The following is a 19,382-nucleotide window of genomic DNA, read 5'->3' on the forward strand; positions in this document are numbered from 1 at the left end:
TCGCGGCCATCCTCTTGCCCTCCCATTACGTTATCAGATCACTGGTGGCCACATAGCTCATTGTACCTCAGGGAACCAGCTGTTGCATTTCCCCGCGGCACTACTCCTGTCACGGCTTGGATAAGTGGCACTTGGTTCTCTGATTGCTGAAGCGGCACATCTCTGCAAACCTGTTGACACTTCGTACTGAAAGCTCTCTCTCTCTCTCTCTCTCTCTCTCTCTCTCTCTCTCTCTCTCTCTCTCTCTCTCTCTCTCTCTCTCTGTAAGGCAGGATTTTTTGCTATTTAGTCATGAAAGTTGTAAAAAAGTGAAATACTTCCAATTGTTTGATGTGTATGGTAAAATATTTGTGATTTGTAAGTCTCTCTCTCTCTCTCTCTCTCTCTCTCTCTCTCTCTCTCTCTCTCTCTCTCTCTCTCTCTCTCTCTCTCTCTCTCTCTCTCTCTCTCTCTCTCTCTCTCTCTACATCACCTCTGAGGCGTGATTTTTTTTTTATCAATTAGTCTTGAAAGTTATAAGAAAGCGAAATAATTGCAATTGTTTGATATGTATGGCAAAATATTTGTGATTTGTAGTTACAGTTCCCTTGTCACCAAAATTATTACGATGATTTGTGTGATAGTGATGTGGAGAGTCAGTGATGCGAGTGTCGTTTTGCTGGCATATAAAGCCGATTCACATCACCACCGTAAGTGATACATTGTCGGGTAATGATGCAGGTTTTCGAAATGTTTTTTCCCATTTCATTGTATTAACCCGTTCAGTACCATGACAAGTCTTCATTCTGGTTACTATTTGCGCATTTTATACAGCTTCAGATACTTATGTGGGGATTGAAATAGTGACCTTTCCTATATGTAAATAAAATCGTCTAATCACATCCAAAGCTCATGGTAAAAATGTGTCCCAGTACTGATTGCTATTATTCCACCTTAATCTTTGAAGACGTACTGGAAAGAGATAAGCAGTAGAGCCGTAATTCATATAAAAAAGAGTAGCTGAGTCAAAGTCTGATGGGAAGAATGTGGTGTTGTTGTATCAAACATGACTGCTACTATTCCACTCTGAGCTTTGAAGAGGCACAGGAAATAGATATACAGTAGAACCTTCATTTATAGCAAAAAATAGAATATCCCTTAATAAAAAATATATCTAATGTAAAGGACGTGGTGTTACTGTATCAAACATGACTGCTATTATCCCACCCTGAGCTTTAAAGAGGCACAGGAAAGAGATATACAGCAGAGCATCAATTCATACCAAATAAAGACCGTTACCTAGTCAGAAATACACGTGGTGCAAAGGATGTGGTGTCATGTGCCCCCCTTACGTCCCGGACACACATTACAGCGTCTCGAGGCGTGGCAAACTCTGTCCAATTTGTGCGGTGGAAACGTTTGAGTTATACTGTCGTTAGGAAGTGTGTTGACGGGAGGGAGGGGATGAAGGTGGACCCCGGGGAGCAAGACTTCACTCGTGGTGTCCTGGGGAGCTCAAAGGTTGTTCAGTTCTCTCTCTCTCTCTCTCTCTCTCTCTCTCTCTCTCTCTCTCTCTCTCTCTCTCTCTTTCTCTCTCTGAACGGTAAAAAGTGTGGTTTTTTATCAAGCGTAATCTGAAGGAAAAATATGAGGTATTTCCCGCGCACTTTTTGTAGCTTTCGGCCTCTCGTCACAGCCGGTCACATTCCTCTCATCAGAGCGACAAGAATCCTGGTTTTTGAAGGGACTTTTTCCTTCGAGTGGCCTTTGACATTCTAGCTGAGGCCGTTTGCAGGTTTTGGGATTTCCCTCAGCCTCAACTCCATCAAGTGCAAAGTTTTGAGCTAATATAACTTTTATTTGGCTGCGGGAAGCTTCTGGAAAGTAATGAGAGAGAAAAAAGGGCAAAGATTGGCGTAGACGTAATCTCACAGTCACAAGATATTCAAAAACGCTTTGCTCTCTCACCAAGCTATTTTCAAGGGCCACAGAGATGATTAGCGGAATTTCCAAGAGTGTTTCTCCAGTTAACAATGTAAAAATCTTGTCACTCTGCCTCTAAAACCATAGTAACACCTTAAAAACTCGTGTAAATAGTGGAGATGAATCACAGAAGTGATTGAGAATACAAGCTGGCCATATTGAAAAACACATTGCTCTCTCACCACGACAATTTTCCAGTTCCTCCTTATGATTAACCAGAAATTACGTCAATCCGTCACCAGAACCATTGAAATACTCTTAAAAACTCGACTATCTTCAACTAGAGTCCTTGGAAAGTAGTGATGGTGAGAGAGAAAAGCGTTTCAGTACACACACAGTAAACATAAAAAATAGATCCACATTTACTCAGCATAAGACAAATGAGACTCAGATTGTGCTTACCTGTCCCAGTGATGTGTTTCCCTCCCCCGTCGCTTGCTTCGGTCCTTCTCACGCGTACAGTCCGGGTTTTCAGTACAGCATCTTGATTCGCTAAACTCATTCCGGAAGCCTGTTTCGCGCAGCAGTTGGTTCAGAGGTTACGATAATAGCATGAGTTATCTAATGGCTCGCCTGTGGTTCCTGGTGGTGAATGCAGGGTGTTAATGGGCGGCTAGGCTGGCGTGAACGTACTTGTGAGAAGGGAAAGGATGGAAGGGGGAACAATCGTACGTAAGCGGTAAAGTGACGCCCCACAAAGAGAGAAAAGGGAATCCTGACAAATAGGATGCTGAAATTTAGCGTGAATTCTCCAAAGAACGCGTGATGGAATTGGAATATGAGATTATATCGGAAAACAGTAAATGTGTGAAAAATGCAAGGAAGCAGCAGACTCTTATAGAATAAACATAAATCTCCGAAGATATTGCAAGGTTTCTCGTAAAGGGACTTGATGCGTTGAATGACTTTTTTTTCTCTCTCTCGATTGCAGCAGCACTGGAAGACATCTGCCAAATAACGTGTGGGTAGAGAAGGAGAAAGTGCTTTTATTTTCCTTCTTTCTGACATCTGGAGTTTCGTGGTCTGCCTCAACATGCTACCGTGAGTGACGCGCCGCGGGAAATAAAAAGCGGGGAACTATTAAGAGAAATCGAGTTTTAAAAGTATTTGGAAAGCTGGACGTGTTAAGTGTGTGTGTGTGTGTGTGTGTGTGAGAGTGTGTGTGTGTTGACTTGTGGTTATGGAGGTGGTGGTAATGGTGTAATGGTGGTGTGGTGTGGTGTGATGTGGTGGTAGAATTGTCTGTGTGTTGTGGTTGCAGTCATGAGCGTAGTGAGGTTAAATGAACTGGTAGTTGGCTTTGATGGTGGTGACTGGTGTGATGTTCTACTGGATGGTGTTGGCGCTGGCATGCAGGTGGCGGCCGCGGTAATGGTGTGTTAAGCCTGTGAACATTCTGCTGAAGTGAATGCGGCGACGTGTTCCGGTTTGTGTTTCTTTTCACGCGTTTAGTGTGTTGCAAAGTTGGGTCTGGCAAAGAGAGGGAAATAACGCAATGTTGTGTTGGTATGAAGAATTATCACAAGCAGCAAAATATATACCGCAACACTTTTCTCCATGCTGAAACACACACACACACACACACACACACACACACACACACACACACACACACACACACACACACACACACACACACACACGAATAGTTTCCACGCCTCTCCTCGCCCAGCGCTGCTTCAATAATGTCAATCACACAAAATGTATTCACCAAGCCACCACCATTGTATCTTTCTTCTGCCACACTGCCCTGAAGACCGCTTGTCAGCATGGCCGCCTCACACCACGTCTCTCCTAACACACTGAACACTGCAGCGCCCTCACAACGCTCAACACTCCTCTGTCCATACATGTTTATCAATAATACCATGTCATGACCCTTGGTAAACTCCCTGCCATGCCATTCCACTGTTCCATCAAGAGTGCTCCTGAAGGTGTTGGATTAGCAGGGCATTAATTCTCGTTTCTTTCCCCTCTCTGCAGACGTTCTGTGTGGTGTCCAAGAGGTTCCGCAAGAACTATGTCCACCGATTCTCTGCCTCCAAATCGCTGTTCCTCTTCTCACCGTGGCACCCGCTGCGTCGGGCCGCCATTTTCCTGTCTACAAACCAGTTCTTCGATTACCTGGTCATGGCCACCATCCTCCTCAACTGTGTCTTCCTCGCCATGACAGAAACCGTACCCGAGGCTGAGTGAGTACTCCTCTAGTCTTCTTATGTGCTACTTCATGCAACCTCTGGGAATCGTTTTTACTGCATATACTATAGAACTATATAACTATGGTGTGTGTACACACACACACACACACACACACACACACACACACACACACACACACACACACACACACACACACACACACACACACACATATATATATATATATATATATATATATATATATATATATATATATATATATATATATATATATATATATATATATATATATATATATATATATATATATATATATATATATATATATATATATATATATATATATATATATATATATATAATACACACACACACACACACACACACACACACACACACACACACACACACACACACACACACACACACACACACACACACACACACGGCCCGGTAGATCAGTGGTTAGAGCGCTGGTTTCACAAGCCAGAGGACCGGGGTTCGATTCCCCGGCCGGGTGGAGATATTTGGGTGTGTCTCCTTTCACGTGTAGCCCCTGTTCACCTAGCAGTGAGTAGGTACGGGATGTAAATCGAGGAGTTGTGACCTTGTTGTCCCGGTGTGTGGTGTGTGCCTGGTCTCAGGCCTATCCCAAGATCGGAAATAATGAGCTCTGAGCTCGTTCCGTACGGTAACGTCTGGCTGTCTCGTCAGAGACTGCAGCAGATCAAACAGTGAATTACACACACACACACACACACACACACACACACACACACAGAGAGAGAGAGAGAGAGAGAGAGAGAGAGAGAAAGAGAGAGAGAGAGGACAAAGGTCACTTTAGTCCATTGAGGAGACCTGACGCTCCCCTCTTGAAAGTTTGTCATAGGAAGAGGGAAACAAGGGGAGGCAGTCTATTCCAGAGTTTATCAATTAAGGGATGGGGAGAAGATATTGGTCAATAACCACATTAGTAAAGCGGTTGAGGGAGACAAATTAAGGGAGATTGTTCAGGACATCTTGCTTCAGGGGAGCTGGTTTAACGAGAAATGAAATATGGAATTTCCATTTACATTCCTATCTTGCTCATTGTAACTAAGAATGAGTGAAGTGTACGAGGGAGTTTATTCGTAACTATCACTCTATAAACTTTTACTCATTATTAAGTTATTCAATATGAAGCTTCAGATACTTTTTGACTACCAAGAGAAATGTGGAGTATGTAAGAAAGGAAATCCCTGCAGATAGTGTGTGAGCTCTAAATGTAATTCAAACAGCAGCAACCTTTCCTTCTTTTTGGCTGGGCTGGACATAAACACTCTACACTTCCAGCAGAAAAAGAGAAGGGAAGTGTTGATGGACAAAAATGAAAAAGTTTGCGTAGGTAGAATGCCAGCATAGAAATACCAACTGTCAGGATTGTACGAGTAGGAGGGGATCTTGTCAGGTTGAGTGCCCTCCAGCGGCCAAGTCCAGGAATGGCAGAAAAGGCGTCTGGGAACAATATTGCTTACAGACATGATAAAGAATTCCACAATACCGAATTCTCTACAAAATTCCGGTTAAAGAGTGAAGGGAAAAGAAACTGGTGCTGCGTATTACGGCGAAGAGAAACTGCGCTTTGAATTACGAGAAGGTGACGGTGTTAGAAAATATTGACTTTATTTGTAAAAGCGGTTTTTTTTTTTTTTTTTATCAGATTGCAAAAATACATTGAGTGATTCCAGAGAGAAATATAAAAAGACGTACTTGTGAATACCAGCCACAACTGGACGTTCCTTGAGGAGTTGCTACGTTAGAATCTTTTTGAGTAGAATGACAGTGTTAAGTTTGCCAAACATGTCTCACCAAATAGATTAAGTAAAATCCTACACAAAATAACTTGACTGACCTAAAAGAAAAGTATTTCTCTATTCCAGTACATACGTGTGTGCGACACTGCCTGAAGCGCCTCTGATGAAAAGTCATTTCGAAGTTCACACAAGAGCGATAAAACGAAAAGAAAGTGGTTATCAGAGAGAGAGAGAGAGAGAGAGAGAGAGAGAGAAGAATCTTATCTTTTTTTATGTGGATAAAGTGAGCATGGTGGCAGGCACGAGTGTGTACCGGAATACCTTTTGAAACTTAATCCCAACACGCCACAGTGTTCTATGTATCCCTCCATGTAGCCAAATATTTCCTTGTACCGTTTGAAAGAGTTCCTGCAGCCCAGGATGCACCACGCACGCAGCCAGGTTGATTATCACCGCCCCAGAGTAAACGCTATCAAAAGCAAACACAATCAAAAGCAAACATACGTGCAACTGGTCATTATAGTCTATCGGAAACCTTAATGGAGCAGATAATGGTGGAGACTTTGCTTAAAAAATGTATATTGTGTTCATTGCGCTATCAAAGCTTAATGGAGAGTGGAGCCTTCATTCACCACTTGCTGCGACGAACATTGTGACACTATCTCTCATTATGCCCCGTCATTTAGTGTGTTCTTGTTGATTTTGTTTACTCCATCATTCGGCTCACTGGCAATTGTGGGAAGATTATGTAAGAAGGAAATGTTAGAAAAAGTTAAATGCAGATGTGAGTGAGGTAATAAAGAAGCATGAAGAAGAGTTGATATATGGTGTGTTCGTGTTGACTTTGCTATTTACTCCATCATTCGGTTCACTGGTGATTATGGTAACTATGTAAGAAGAGGAAAATGTTAGAAAAAAAAAATTCAATGCAGATGTGAGTGAGGTAATAAAAAAGCATGAAGAAGAGTTGATATATGGTGTATTCGTGTTGACTTTCCGATTTACTCTATCACTTCACTGGCCATTGCGAGAACACTGTATAAGAAGGGAAAAATTAAATACAGATGTGAAGTAGGTAATAAAGAAGCATGAATCACAGCTGTTCTATACCGTCCCTGAAGCACAGCGTAATGGAACGATGGATACGCTTGATGTGGCTCGTGTTTGGTGGTGAGTTTCTGTCCACCAGCGAGGAGATCAAAGTGGGAACAGGAGGCACGCGGGGCGCCCCTGGTTCTTGTAGTTCATCATTTATTCATTGAAGGGAGAGGTGGAGGGGAGAGATTCGATAGAAGGGTCGGCGTGGCTTGTGGAAGGAGAGGTGGGTAGGACGCCAGCAGAAAAGGTGGACAGGTAAGAAGAAGCGTTGAATACTTGTAGTGGAGTGAAACTAGATGAAGAAGAAAAAGAACAGCTTGAAAGAGCATTGTATCCCTGAAAATAGAAAACGCCAACAGAAAAAGTGAACAGGTAAGAAACGCTGAATATCTGTAGTGCAGTGAAACTATATGAAGAAGAAAAGAACAGCTTATATCCCTGAAAATAGAATGACAGAAGATAAATCAGCACTGCGTTTTTGGGAGGAAATTTACGAAGGGGAAAAGAAGGCATAAAGAAAGAATTGTAACGATAGAAATAGCACTTTGACGAAATCACGATACTTATTCATGCGAAGGAAAACTAATGCGCAGGGATACGTTAGGGTGTGAAATAAATAAAGGTAATAACAGAGGCGAAGGGCTATAATGAGTCAGCACCTGGCGCCCACCGAAGCCAAGCTGTTGGAATGGCCTGACACAATCCATATTGGGCATAATTAACAAACCTGCGCCGCCTGAAGAACCTTAGTGTTACCTGGGCGTTGACATGTGTGTGTGTGTGTGTGTGTGTGTGTGTGTGTGTGTGTGTGTGTCGTTTGTCACTGGAGTCATGCATACATTGCGATGGCAGGATATAGCCTTGGGTGTATGCATGATTCATACTACGAGCGTACAAGTACAGTGTAGTGTCGGCTACCACCACCTTCACTACCACTGCCACTGCCGTGTTTGAGTTACCAGTTTCGAATAAATGCTATTGTTCTTTTACCTGAAGAGTGGAGCCCGAGAGTGGAGAGTGGGAAGTGGTGTGTGTGAGGGACGTGTAATCCGGTGATACAACAAACATCCATCCTTTCTCCCTCCTGTAATTTCAATAGCCACTGTACGATTGTGGCCCCGCAGTGGTCGTCATACTTGGCTTCACTCCTTTGTCTTGTTTTTCTTTCTCCCTCACTCTCTTTCTCTCCTTTTGTTTATCTTTCTGGTGAAGTCATGCCTCTTCCATCTAGTAACACCCCGTAACGTGCGTGACGAGGGAGTGACGTCACGAATATAACACTTTGTGACTGGCTGTTGATTCTTGCTCTTGTGTTACACTGCGGTCAGTTTTTCAGGAAATTAACACCCTAATGATGACACACACACACACACACACACACACACACACACACACACACACACACACACACACACACACACACACACACACACACACACACACAACGAGGATGGTGAAGAATGGACAAAGCTAAGTTGAGGCAGCAAGCTGTGAGACTCCTCCACGGGGCGCCCCTCGTACTAGCATCCTCTCCTTTCTGGGCGTGTTCGTGGCAGGGTTGAATTTTCAGTGTTTCTTCAAAGAGAATGCATTTTCTTGCAGACCGAACATACACGTGTAATCAAATATCCGTGTTCATGTTTGCACTTCTTCTTTGCCTTTGTTAAACTTTTACTCCTGTCGGACTTCAGCATGCGCTATGAGTCAGTGTATCGTATGTGTGTGTGTGTGTGTGTGTGTGTGTGTGTGTGTGTGTGTGTGTGTGTGTGTGTGTGTGTGTATGTGTTTGTGTGTTGAGGAGTAGATAAATCGATATACACTTCTGTTTATCACTTAGATATACTGCTCTTTCATGTGAACCAAAGCTGTTACTCATACACTCTTCCTGTGTAGCTAGTTGTCTTCCCCTGCCTCACAAACCCCCGTTAGTCTTGCTTCTCTTGCTGTCTCCTTTCCCTTCCCTTCCTTTCCTTCCCTTCTCTTGGTTACCGCTCCTCTGAATTTGTTGAAAGCAAGTCCCTTCCCCCTTCCCGTTGATTGCCTGTGTGGGACTTAGTACTTATAAATCCATTCAGGCAACCTTATTCACGCAAGTTAATCAATGTCTCCACTACGCACCTTTTTTTTTTTTTTTTTGTCGTTTCATTGATAAAGTTTTCGCCTTCTTATATCCTTAGTCGTTCCCACAAACTGCTTCCTCCCTCCCTCTTTCTCTCTTTCTCGTTCCCTCCTTCGAAATTTATATGTTTTCTTTTATCGTTATTTTAGGAACTGAGAGTAGCATTTTTTTTTTTTCTTCATATAATTCATTTCAACATTTAACGATTTTTTTAAATGAATTTAAGATAGAGCAAGTGAAGGGAGGCTTTGCTGATGTGACCACACTAATGGGATGTTCCACGGAGCAGACACGTGAAAAGATTTATAGTTGAGTGGAGAGAGAGAGAGAGAGAGAGAGAGAGAGAGAGAGAGAGTGCGGGTACCTAGAGCAGTGTCGTGAAGCTTGTAAAGCCTTCGCTGTGGGCCCAGAGTAGTGTCAACAGGAACTTCTCAAGGAATATTTGCAAGGCAATCAATTTACAATTTAACATCGAGAAACTTTTCACCAAAGGAGTGAAAAGGGACTGCTTTTTTGTTTTCTCTTTTTAAGTACGACTTTTCAATGGATACCTGTAATTGAAGCTACGCGTGTGTGTGTGTGTGTGTGTGTGTGTGTGTGTGTGTGTGTGTGTGTGTGTGTGTGTGTGTGTGTGTGTGTGTGTGTGTGTGTGTCTGCGAGAGAAAAGTTTGATTTATACCGCGTTCTGTCCACTAAATTAGAAATACTTTTTGTACGAGTATAACCTGCAGCTTCAGTTGAGCACCTTGAGATTCAGTGAACGTTTAATTCCCTCAACATAATTCATCAAGGGAACGTGTGGATAGTAATGGAAGTTTTCATTTTACTCATACGCTTCCTTCATTCATTTTTTTTCCCGCCGTTACGAGAACATTTTCCATCTACGAATTAAACAGTAAAATCTCTTGGGCAGGTCATGTAGTTTTATTTGGATTAAATCAGAACGTAGTGGTTTATTCTGTTCTTTCTTTTCTGGACGATCAATTTACCTTACCTCACCAAAACGCCGTGCCTCTACAGACGTTGGCGACCATGGAATACCACTCTTCTCTATTGGCTGTTATTTGTGTAGCAGACGACGATAAACTACCAAATAAAAAAAAAACACAAGAGGTAATAAAGTGTAGTGACTCGGATGGTAAAATTATTCTCGTATGCCAGTTATATGAAGACCCGTGAGGCGTACGTGAGAGAATGACAGGTTTATTTATGTAGGTTATTCAATGAGGCATGTCTTGACTTCTAGCTGTTATATCGCTAGTGGTGACCGTGGAAGGTACCGTGGTAGGTGGTGTGGCCAAGGATCCATCAAACAAACAACCATTTCTGGATTTCTGTTGAAGTAGTTCCGGCCAGTTTAAGAGTGTAATGTTGTACTGTAAAGCTACCATTACTCCTTCCCACAATGCTGTTAACATTTACTTTGAAATTTGTGTACGATTAGAGCATTTTATTGACATTAGAAAGGTCTATGGCTAAAAGATTAATGGCTACAGTCTTCACTATTCTAATCCCCAACATGAGTTTCTGAAGCTGTATAAAATTACCAAATAGTAACCAGAATGAATGGTAAGGGGTTAAAAATGGAGTAGCGTCAGCATTAGTGGGAGTCCTCCTTGATGATTCCCATGTTAATGTGTTGCTTATTCCATGTCGCACGAGACTTTTATAACATCTGATTGTGGCACTGGCAGGGCTTCACCAGTCCTTGTTGCAGGGCGTTTACGCATGACAGCAGTGATACATCATGGCTGGGGTGGCGGCGGTGTACGGAGCGTAAATATTGATGTGAGATAGAGTGCTGCCGTCATGGTAGTACTGTGTGTGTGTGTGTGTGTGTGTGTGTGTGTGTGTGTGTGTGAGTGAGTGAAGTAGAGCGCATAGGGGCAAATGCAGATGCGCACTCCGGCTAGCGCGGTAGAGGCGAGTCGGTGTGCGGTGAAGTAGCTGTGGTGTGCGGTAGTGAGGTAGTGAGGTAGTGTGGTAATGTAGAAGCGTGGTACAGTGATTACGGTTATTTATATTAAGTTCTGCTCAGACAGCCACGCGATGAAGGCACGAGACCCCTGATCAATACTAACTGGGACAGTCTCTTGTGTGGTTACGCGCCCGCGCCCCAGAGAGAGAGAGAGAGAGAGAGAGTGAGTGAGAGAGTGGGAGGGGGGGTGTATTCACTTTGATGTTTCTTCCTTCACGGGACATGAAGACTCAGTGACACTTTCCTTTTTCCATCCACCGAAAAACCGTCTCTGAAGTAACATTTGCTTTGTTGTCAAGAGTCCTCCTGTCCTCCCTTTATCCATGGAGGCAAAGGTAACTTCATAGTCCGTCATCACTAAACTTTACAGTCCCTCATTGAATGTTGGCAGTGTATTTCTACAATATATACTTTACGACTAGAGAAGGTTGTTTTGCTTCTTGTTAACCTCTTCAGTACTATAACACATTTTTACCTTGAGATTTGTGTACGATTATACCATTTTATTTGCATTAGGAAGAATTTATGGAGGTCAGAAGATTAATGGCCAGAGTCTTCACTATTTTAATCCCCACACGAGTTTCTGAAGCTGTATAAAATCACCAGATAGTAAGCAGAATGAATATGGAAACGCGTCATGGCACTGAAGGGGTTAAGTTTATGGTCGTGAAAGTGACGTAAATTCAACAAACTGAAGTGGAAAATAAAGCATGAGAATAACACACGTTTTATTGTAATGTCTTTGACATAAATTTGTAATACGTACGTAGATAACCGTCCCTCAGCTGCACTAGTGAGCACCGATGAGCGTTATCAAAGACCACGTTTCCTGAGTCCCTGCGATCCCACACTTTCCACTCGAGTTTAAGTAAATTTTCAGAGCCATTTAGGGAAGCGGTATGGAAACATAAATATGCCGGCGAATTGCCTCTCCTCTCCCAAGCCAGACAGTGTAGTCTTCTTTTGTATTGATGTTGGCGGAAATAGACCCAAACGACCAGATTATCAGCTGAATATATGAGGGCAACATACAACTATGCTAATGTAACGCTCTCTCACTGGAAACTACTTCAAGGTTATCACTAACTAGGAGTCGGAGAGAGAGAGAGAGAGAGAGAGAGAGAGAGAGAGAGAGAGAGAGAGAGAGAGAGAGCCACACCCTGTCCTGGTGAGAATATGGTGAGGACAACTCCATTACGATAAAAGCCCACATGACACCTCGTTTGGCCTGACATCATCATTCTCCCTGGACAAGAGCCACTCGAAACACTCTCCTGTCATGTTTAGTGATCATATCAGTACTTATTACGCTGTTATTACACATTGACGTGTAAATTGAAAATGAAATTTATAAAGATCAACAACAATCTCACTCCTCGCGGTAAAGAAAGTGAAGATGACTCAAGATAAATAGCAGCGAGGTCAGACACGGCCGAGTGAAATGAAACACTCGTCTATTCAAACACTATTCAAACTCACAAGTCAGATTTCACACAGCCACACGCTATTGTCTTGTTTCTCCCCCCCCTCTCTTCCTTCTTTTGTGTTTTGTTTGCTGAGCCATGGAAGGGTGCTGTGCCCCAGTTCTTAAAGTTGAACGCGTTTCTTTCAAAGAAAAGGAGAGGGAATGAGGTTCCCGCCTTGATGGCAGAGGCACGCAAGGCTGCTGGCGCCGGGAAATACAAGTAAGCGATGTATTCAATGGTACTATAGTTGGACGATATTGGTTTCCTTAGCACAGAGTTTCAGTACTGTTATGTTTCTGGAATTGAAAAATGCACTTATGAAAATGGATATTGGGATGATTTATTGTCGCAAATTCTCATAAAAAGGTCTAGATAAACGAGAAGGGAAAATGCAGTCTAAATTAATGGAGTCCAAAGGCTGATAAGGTCTGGCTGGTGGTGGTGGTGTGGTGGTGGTGGTGGTGGTGGTGGTGGTGATAGTGGCGGTGGCACGAGGAAGGTTATTACCGAGACCAGAGCAGGAAAGTCAGCTTAGGAGGACAAATGAATCAGGAGACTTTAAAACATTTTCTGGCTTATGAATTGGGTGTTCCTGTTTCGGTGGGTCGTCCATTTCCCGTGTTTCAGTGGCCATTGAGTTGATGAATGAGTCTTCGCCACACCACCAGTCATACATCATCGTTCAAGAAAAGGGGCCATCGACCTCGCGCCTCTGACTCGATATTAGGAAAAAACACTGTAAATTTTGGTGTTTGAATATGCTGACTCCCAAATACGTGACACTTACCATTCTTCATTAGTATTAGTTGCTTAATTACATTCCCTCAGTATCTTAAAGTAAGGTTAACAGCTCTAATTGCAGCTTATCACATAAACAAGTACAACGATAAAGTCATGAAAAAAAAAATGTCTAGCGATTTTTTTTTTTTTTTCAAGTCACGCCATAAGCTTTCCCTTCCTCAGCAAACTTACGCATGTGTCCTCTTGGGAATCCCGCCCCCCTCACCACTACCACCACCACCACCACCACCACCACCACCACCACCACCACACGCACCTACTGTTCCTATTGACTTACTTGTCCGCTACCAGACCCTTCTCACCCCCTTCTCTCTTTCCCAGTAAATTTATTATTGATACTAAACTCAGTAGCTCTCTCTCTCTCTCTCTCTCTCTCTCTCTCTCTCTCTCTCTCTCTCTCTCTCTCTCTCTCTCTCTCTCTCTCTCTCTCTCTCTCTCTCTCTCTCTCTCTCTCTCTCTCTCTCTCTCTCTCTCTCTCTCTCTCTCTCTCTCTCTCTCTCTCTCTTCCCAGTATGAACAACATAATGGACTCTTATTATGAAACCTTGCATTTTTCATTCGATCATTTCCTTGAACGACAAAACTATTGGACTGTAAGAGGATGGAAATATACACATTCTTAGGGTGTATTTATGTTTTAGTGTACAGAGAGAGAGAGAGAGAGAGAGAGAGAGAGAGAGAGAGAGAGAGAGAGAGAGAGAGAAGAGAGAGAGAGAGAGAGAGAGAGAGAGAGAGAGAGAGAGAGAGAGAGAGAGAGAGAGAGAGAGAGAGAGAGAGAGAGAGAGAGAGAGAGAGAGAGAGAGAGAGAGAGAGAGAGAGAGAGAGAGAGAGAGAGAGAGAGAGAGAGAGAGAGAGAGAGAGAGAGAGAGAGAGAGAGAGGTGTACATATATATATGCGTGTGGGCGTGTATGTATGCATGTGAGTATTCGTTTGAACTGTAAACTCTTAAGCAGAAAGGTCGATACGTGCCTTAGATATACGTAAATGTAGATAGACAGTGTACAGAGATACAATCTACCAATATCTGCAAGGGACGTTAGGTAAGGTGTACACAGTGTTGGTGTGTAGTGTAAGGATAATCCACAGGCTCTGGTGGTCCCTTTAGGGGAAATGAAGGGAGAAGGCTTAGGTTGGCCAGATAGAGATGAGCTTAGGGAAATTCAGAGCGTAGACGTGTTCAGGCTGGTGGAGAGCTCTGAAATGTTGTTTAGTACTATTACCATACCGCTTCCTCTTTACTCTGCCGCAGTGTTCTAGCTCATGTTCCTCTCTATTGTTTGACGCGTGGGCCTACGTGTTCGGTGTTAGAAGTGGTGGAGATTTAAACTATGTAACATGATTGGAATTTGGTGTCTTCAATACTAAATAGACACTTAAGGAAAAGAACTTTGCGATGTTATTATAATGTTAAGTGGAAGATCTCTCTCTCTCTCTCTCTCTCTCTCTCTCTCTCTCTCTCTCTCTCTCTCTCTCTCTCTCTCTCTCTCTCTCTCTCTCTCTCTCTCTCTGTCTCCCTTCTTTCTTATTTAATGGAGCAAATCCTCATTTCCATCCTAAAGGGGTTTCCTAATAATACGACATGTTTTTTGGTCCACACGTTGCTGATGTTTTAAATCCAGCGAGATCAAGCCTTCTTTACCTTCCCTGCAGCACAGATCACTAGGCAGCAGGAGGCAGGGAAGGTAAAGATGATGATGGATAGTGAAGAAACTGTTACTTACGCAGCTGGAAATTCACCTGGAAAGAAAAAAAAAGAGACGGGCGTGACTCTCATATCTAAGTCAGGCGTGGTGCAGCAGGTAAAGGCTTAGCTATAGGACGCTAGAGGCTTCGAATTCTAAAGCCTCACCACGATGTTTTATTCACTAGTGTGTGATGAGAAGTGCAGATTGTGAGGTAAGATATGTCATTCTAAAAGATGATGGTCCATATTCAAAAAACACTCTGCTCTCTCACCACGACTATTTTCAAAGGTAACAAATGATTAGCGGGGTGTTCAAGAGTGTTTGTCCAGTTGATAATGTAGAAATCTAGTCACCCTGTCTCTAGAACCGTAAAAACACCTTAGTAAAACTTGTAAATTTAGAACCGGGTTATCAAACGTATTTCTCCAGTTGATAATGTAGAAATCTAGTCACTCCGCCTCTAGAACCATAAAAACATCTTAAAAAAAAAATCGTGTAGATTTAGAGCCAGGCTATCAAAAGTGTTTCACCAGTTAGTAATGTAGAAGTCTTGTCAATCCGCCTCAAGAACCGTAAAAACACCTTAAATACTCGTGTAAATAAACCGTCTTGAAATAGTGAAGATAAAGTATAGAAGTGTTTGAGAATACGAGCCAATGTGCCACGCCTTCTTCCCCTCTCATCCCGGCCGGTGCGCATGTAAACCGAGGACATTGAAAGTAATGAGGAAACAATGGAAACTCAAGACCACAGCAAGAAAATTAAGTCATAAACATTTAGGGCCAGGGTACAGACACGCCTGGCGAAACTGTCCAAATGTGTGCCACTGCGGGCTTTTCCGTGGACTCTCTCTCTCTCTCTCTCTCTCTCTCTCTCTCTCTCTCTCTCTCTCTCTCTCTCTGGCCGGTATTCAGAAACGCTTCTGTGCTTTACCTCCACTATTTCAAAGGTTTTATTTAAATATACATGGTTTTTTAGGGGTGTTTTTACGGTTTTAGAGGCAGAGTGGTAAGACTTCTATATTATTAACAAAAGAAACACTCTTGAAAAACTCGGTAGTCGTCTCTGTGGCCTTGGAAAATAGTGGTGAGAGAGCAGAGCGTTTCTGAATATGGACGTCTCTCTCTCTCTCTCTCTCTCTCTCTCTCTCTCTCTCTCTCTCTCTCTCTCTCTCTCTCTCTCTCTCTCTCTCTCTCTCTCTCTCTCTCTCTCTCTCTGCTTAATGAACTTTTTATTTCCCTGTTCATAGTTTTCTATTCACAAAACTGCGGAGTTAAGTCGTAGGGCTAAAAACAAGTATAAAATGCCTGGCATGTGCTGCTTCATAAAGGGAATACTTACAGGGTTTCAAGGAGAAAAGTTTTGTTTAGTTCTCCAGGTAACCTGATACTTCCCTCGTCAAAGAATTTGAGCAGTAAGGAAAAGGTCTTATACCAAGTCTGTCAAGAAGAAAGTGGAATTACAATTAATATAATAGTTAATACTCATTATAATAGCAAAGAATATGAAAAAGTGGCGCCTCTGCAGCTTGTATTTTGTATCATGCCATTCACCTGTCCTTTCTGCTCTCTAAATGTGGTTAGTTATTATTAATTTTGGATAACTAAATCGCGCGAGCACTCCACACACACACACACACACACACACACACACACACACACACACACACACACACACACACACACACACACACACACACACACACACACACACACACACACACACACACACACACACACACACACACGTGGTCATGGCAATCAATCCTCTCACTCCATTATATCATTAACCTCTTGACAGAACTTCATTAAGGAACATAAATTCAGATGCCAATAAATGCGTAGATTAACCCACTAACACTCAACCAACCCCAGCCAGCCCAGTCCCACACTAGCGACTTTCCATGTAGCGCAGAAAACAAAAAGAACAAATATATCTGAAACATTTGATCAAGCTTTGTGTGTTGTGGCCGCGTCGTCCTGCGCGGTGCTTCAGTGTCAACAGCTCTCACTCAGCCCACTTCAATCCAAACCTCGTGAACGTCACAACGGATGGAACGATGGAGTGAATTGTGCCATTATCAGAAGGGTACTTGCCTCCTGTGTGTGTGTGTGTGTGTGTGTGTGTGTGTGTGTGTGTGTGTGTGTGTGTGTGTGTTTATTTGTATAGCGGCAGCTGTCTACCCAATTTTGTGCCCTGAATAGCTATTAGAGAGAGAGAGAGAGAGAGAGAGAGAGAGAGAGAGAGAGAGAGAGAGAGAGTGAGTGAGTGAGTGAGTGAGTGAGTGAGTGAGTGAGTGTGTGTGTGTGTGTGTGTGTGTGTGTGTGTGTGTGTGTGTGTGTGTGTGTGTGTGTGTGACAATGTATGTAGCACACTCGATAAATTGACAAGAAAAATAAATAAACAGATACATAGAGCAATATCCAACTGATTAAAAATTCATACCATACTGCATGAGTTACTGTCATTACATTGAATGAATAAGCAACGGAGAACAGATAAGCGGCCATGTCATGAAGGGGAATACAATGCAACCCTCATTAGAATATTATTAGCATTTTTTTAGGGGCGCTTTATTGATTCGTGTGACTGTCTATCCTTTAACCCCTTCAGTACCGTGACACGTTTTCATATTCATTCTTCTTACTATTTGGTGATTTTATACAGCTTTGAATAGTAAAAATTCCGGCTATTAATCTTCTGACTTCCATAGATCATTCCTAATGCAAATAAAATCGTCTAATCATACCCAAAAACAAAGTAAAAGTTGTGTCTCAGTAATGAATGGGTTAAAAACAACATATACTATCTATTTAATCCATTTCACTGTAGTCTCTTCAATTTGCGTGATAAAAGAATCCAAACAAGCATGACTGAACTACAGTGACCAAGCTTTTGGCGAAATAAAAGATATCATTACGTAAAAATAGAAGTAAACCAGCAGGAAGTTGATGTTAACACGATCAATGGGTTAAAGATTTTGTTAGGCAAGTTTAGGGACGCAGGAAGACAAGTTTACACAGGTGCTGCTAAGGTGCACATAGGATTTTTCACCCCCCCACCCCCTCCCTTCCACAAAGTTCCTCGGAGGATGTAAAGGTCAAGGGTGTTTCTTCGTGAGGAGTGGTGGGCATATAGTTTTCCATGCATACAGATGAAGCTCGCCTGACGCCCCACACATACTACATCCCCTGATCCCATCACCACAAACACGGCTCTGTCCCCAGCACGTCTATCATGGCCTCAAAGGAACACAGGGGGGACTAAAAGGTTGGCATGCATTGTAACATTCTTAGTTGACGTCTGCAACACGCCTTAAGCACCTGCTGACCCTAATGCTTGGCTGCCGGGCGGTCCGCAACTCTCTCGGCCTGACTTTAATGGCTCGTTCTTTCCTCGCAGCAACAGGAGCACACCCCAAAGGAATGCCTGTCAAACATTCCCCTCCTTCCCATTCTTTAACTCTCTCTCTCTCTCTCTCTCTCTCTCTCTCTCTCTCTCTCTCTCTCTCTCTCTCTCTCTCTCTCTCTCTCTCTCTCTCTCTCTCTCTCTCTCTCTCTCTCTCTCTCTCTCTCTCTCTAGATAAATAGATAGTGTACAAAGGAATGGGTCTAAAATTCTCCTTCCCATTCTTTCTCTCTCTCTCTCTCTCTCTCTCTCTCTCTCTCTCTCTCTCTCTCTCTCTCTCTCTCTCTCTCTCTCTCTCTCTCTCTCTCTCTCTCTCTCTCTCTCTCTCTCTCTCTCTCTCTCTCTCTCTCTCTCTCTCTCTCTCTCTCTCTCTCTCTCTCTCTCTCTCTCTCTCTCGATAAATAGATAGTGAACAGTTAGACGGATAGATAGAAAGATTCCTATTGGACAGTAGAGCGGTGCGTTCGTAAAAGAAAATTTATTTGTCGTTTAGCTGGACCGTCGATTCAAGTCTTTGTATGTAACTTCCTGCCTGGGAGAAACCAATCCAGGATTTTGAGTGGGAGGAAAGGCAGCTGTAGCTCGCATCTCTCGCAACAACATGGATCAGTTCCCAACACTCCTCTTCCTCCTCTCTCTCTCTCTCTCTCTCTCTCTCTCTCTCTCTTTCCCTGGGATTTCCTGTTTCCATTTACTTAGTGACATTTCCCCGCTCCTAATTACCACTAAATCCATATTCTCGCTCTCGTAACGCTTACTCATACTAATGCCCTTACATTAACAGAACCATTTCGTAAATCCATCTTTAATAACCCGCTATAAGGCCTCCGTCCATCAAGAGAACCGCCTCTGCTTTACACGGCAGGGCTAGGCAGAAACGACGTGGGAGTTCAGATTCACTCCAAAATTTT

General features: G+C 43.0%; 1 protein-coding gene across 12 annotated transcripts in view; it reads left to right on the plus strand.

The window, feature by feature from the left end:
- Nucleotides 1-19,382, plus strand: part of LOC123504073 (sodium channel protein 60E-like) — a 503,673-nt gene that overhangs the window by 343,729 nt on the left and 140,562 nt on the right. For all 12 annotated transcript variants that reach the window (XM_045254356.1, XM_045254355.1, XM_045254344.1 and 9 more), the window contains one exon: nucleotides 3,946-4,154. In XM_045254356.1, coding sequence (XP_045110291.1) covers nucleotides 3,946-4,154 — 209 coding nt within the window. The remainder of the gene's footprint in view (nucleotides 1-3,945; nucleotides 4,155-19,382) is intronic.

This window comes from Portunus trituberculatus, chromosome 15 (genome assembly GCF_017591435.1).
Source record: "Portunus trituberculatus isolate SZX2019 chromosome 15, ASM1759143v1, whole genome shotgun sequence".
Taxonomy (NCBI): Eukaryota; Metazoa; Arthropoda; class Malacostraca; order Decapoda; family Portunidae; genus Portunus; species Portunus trituberculatus.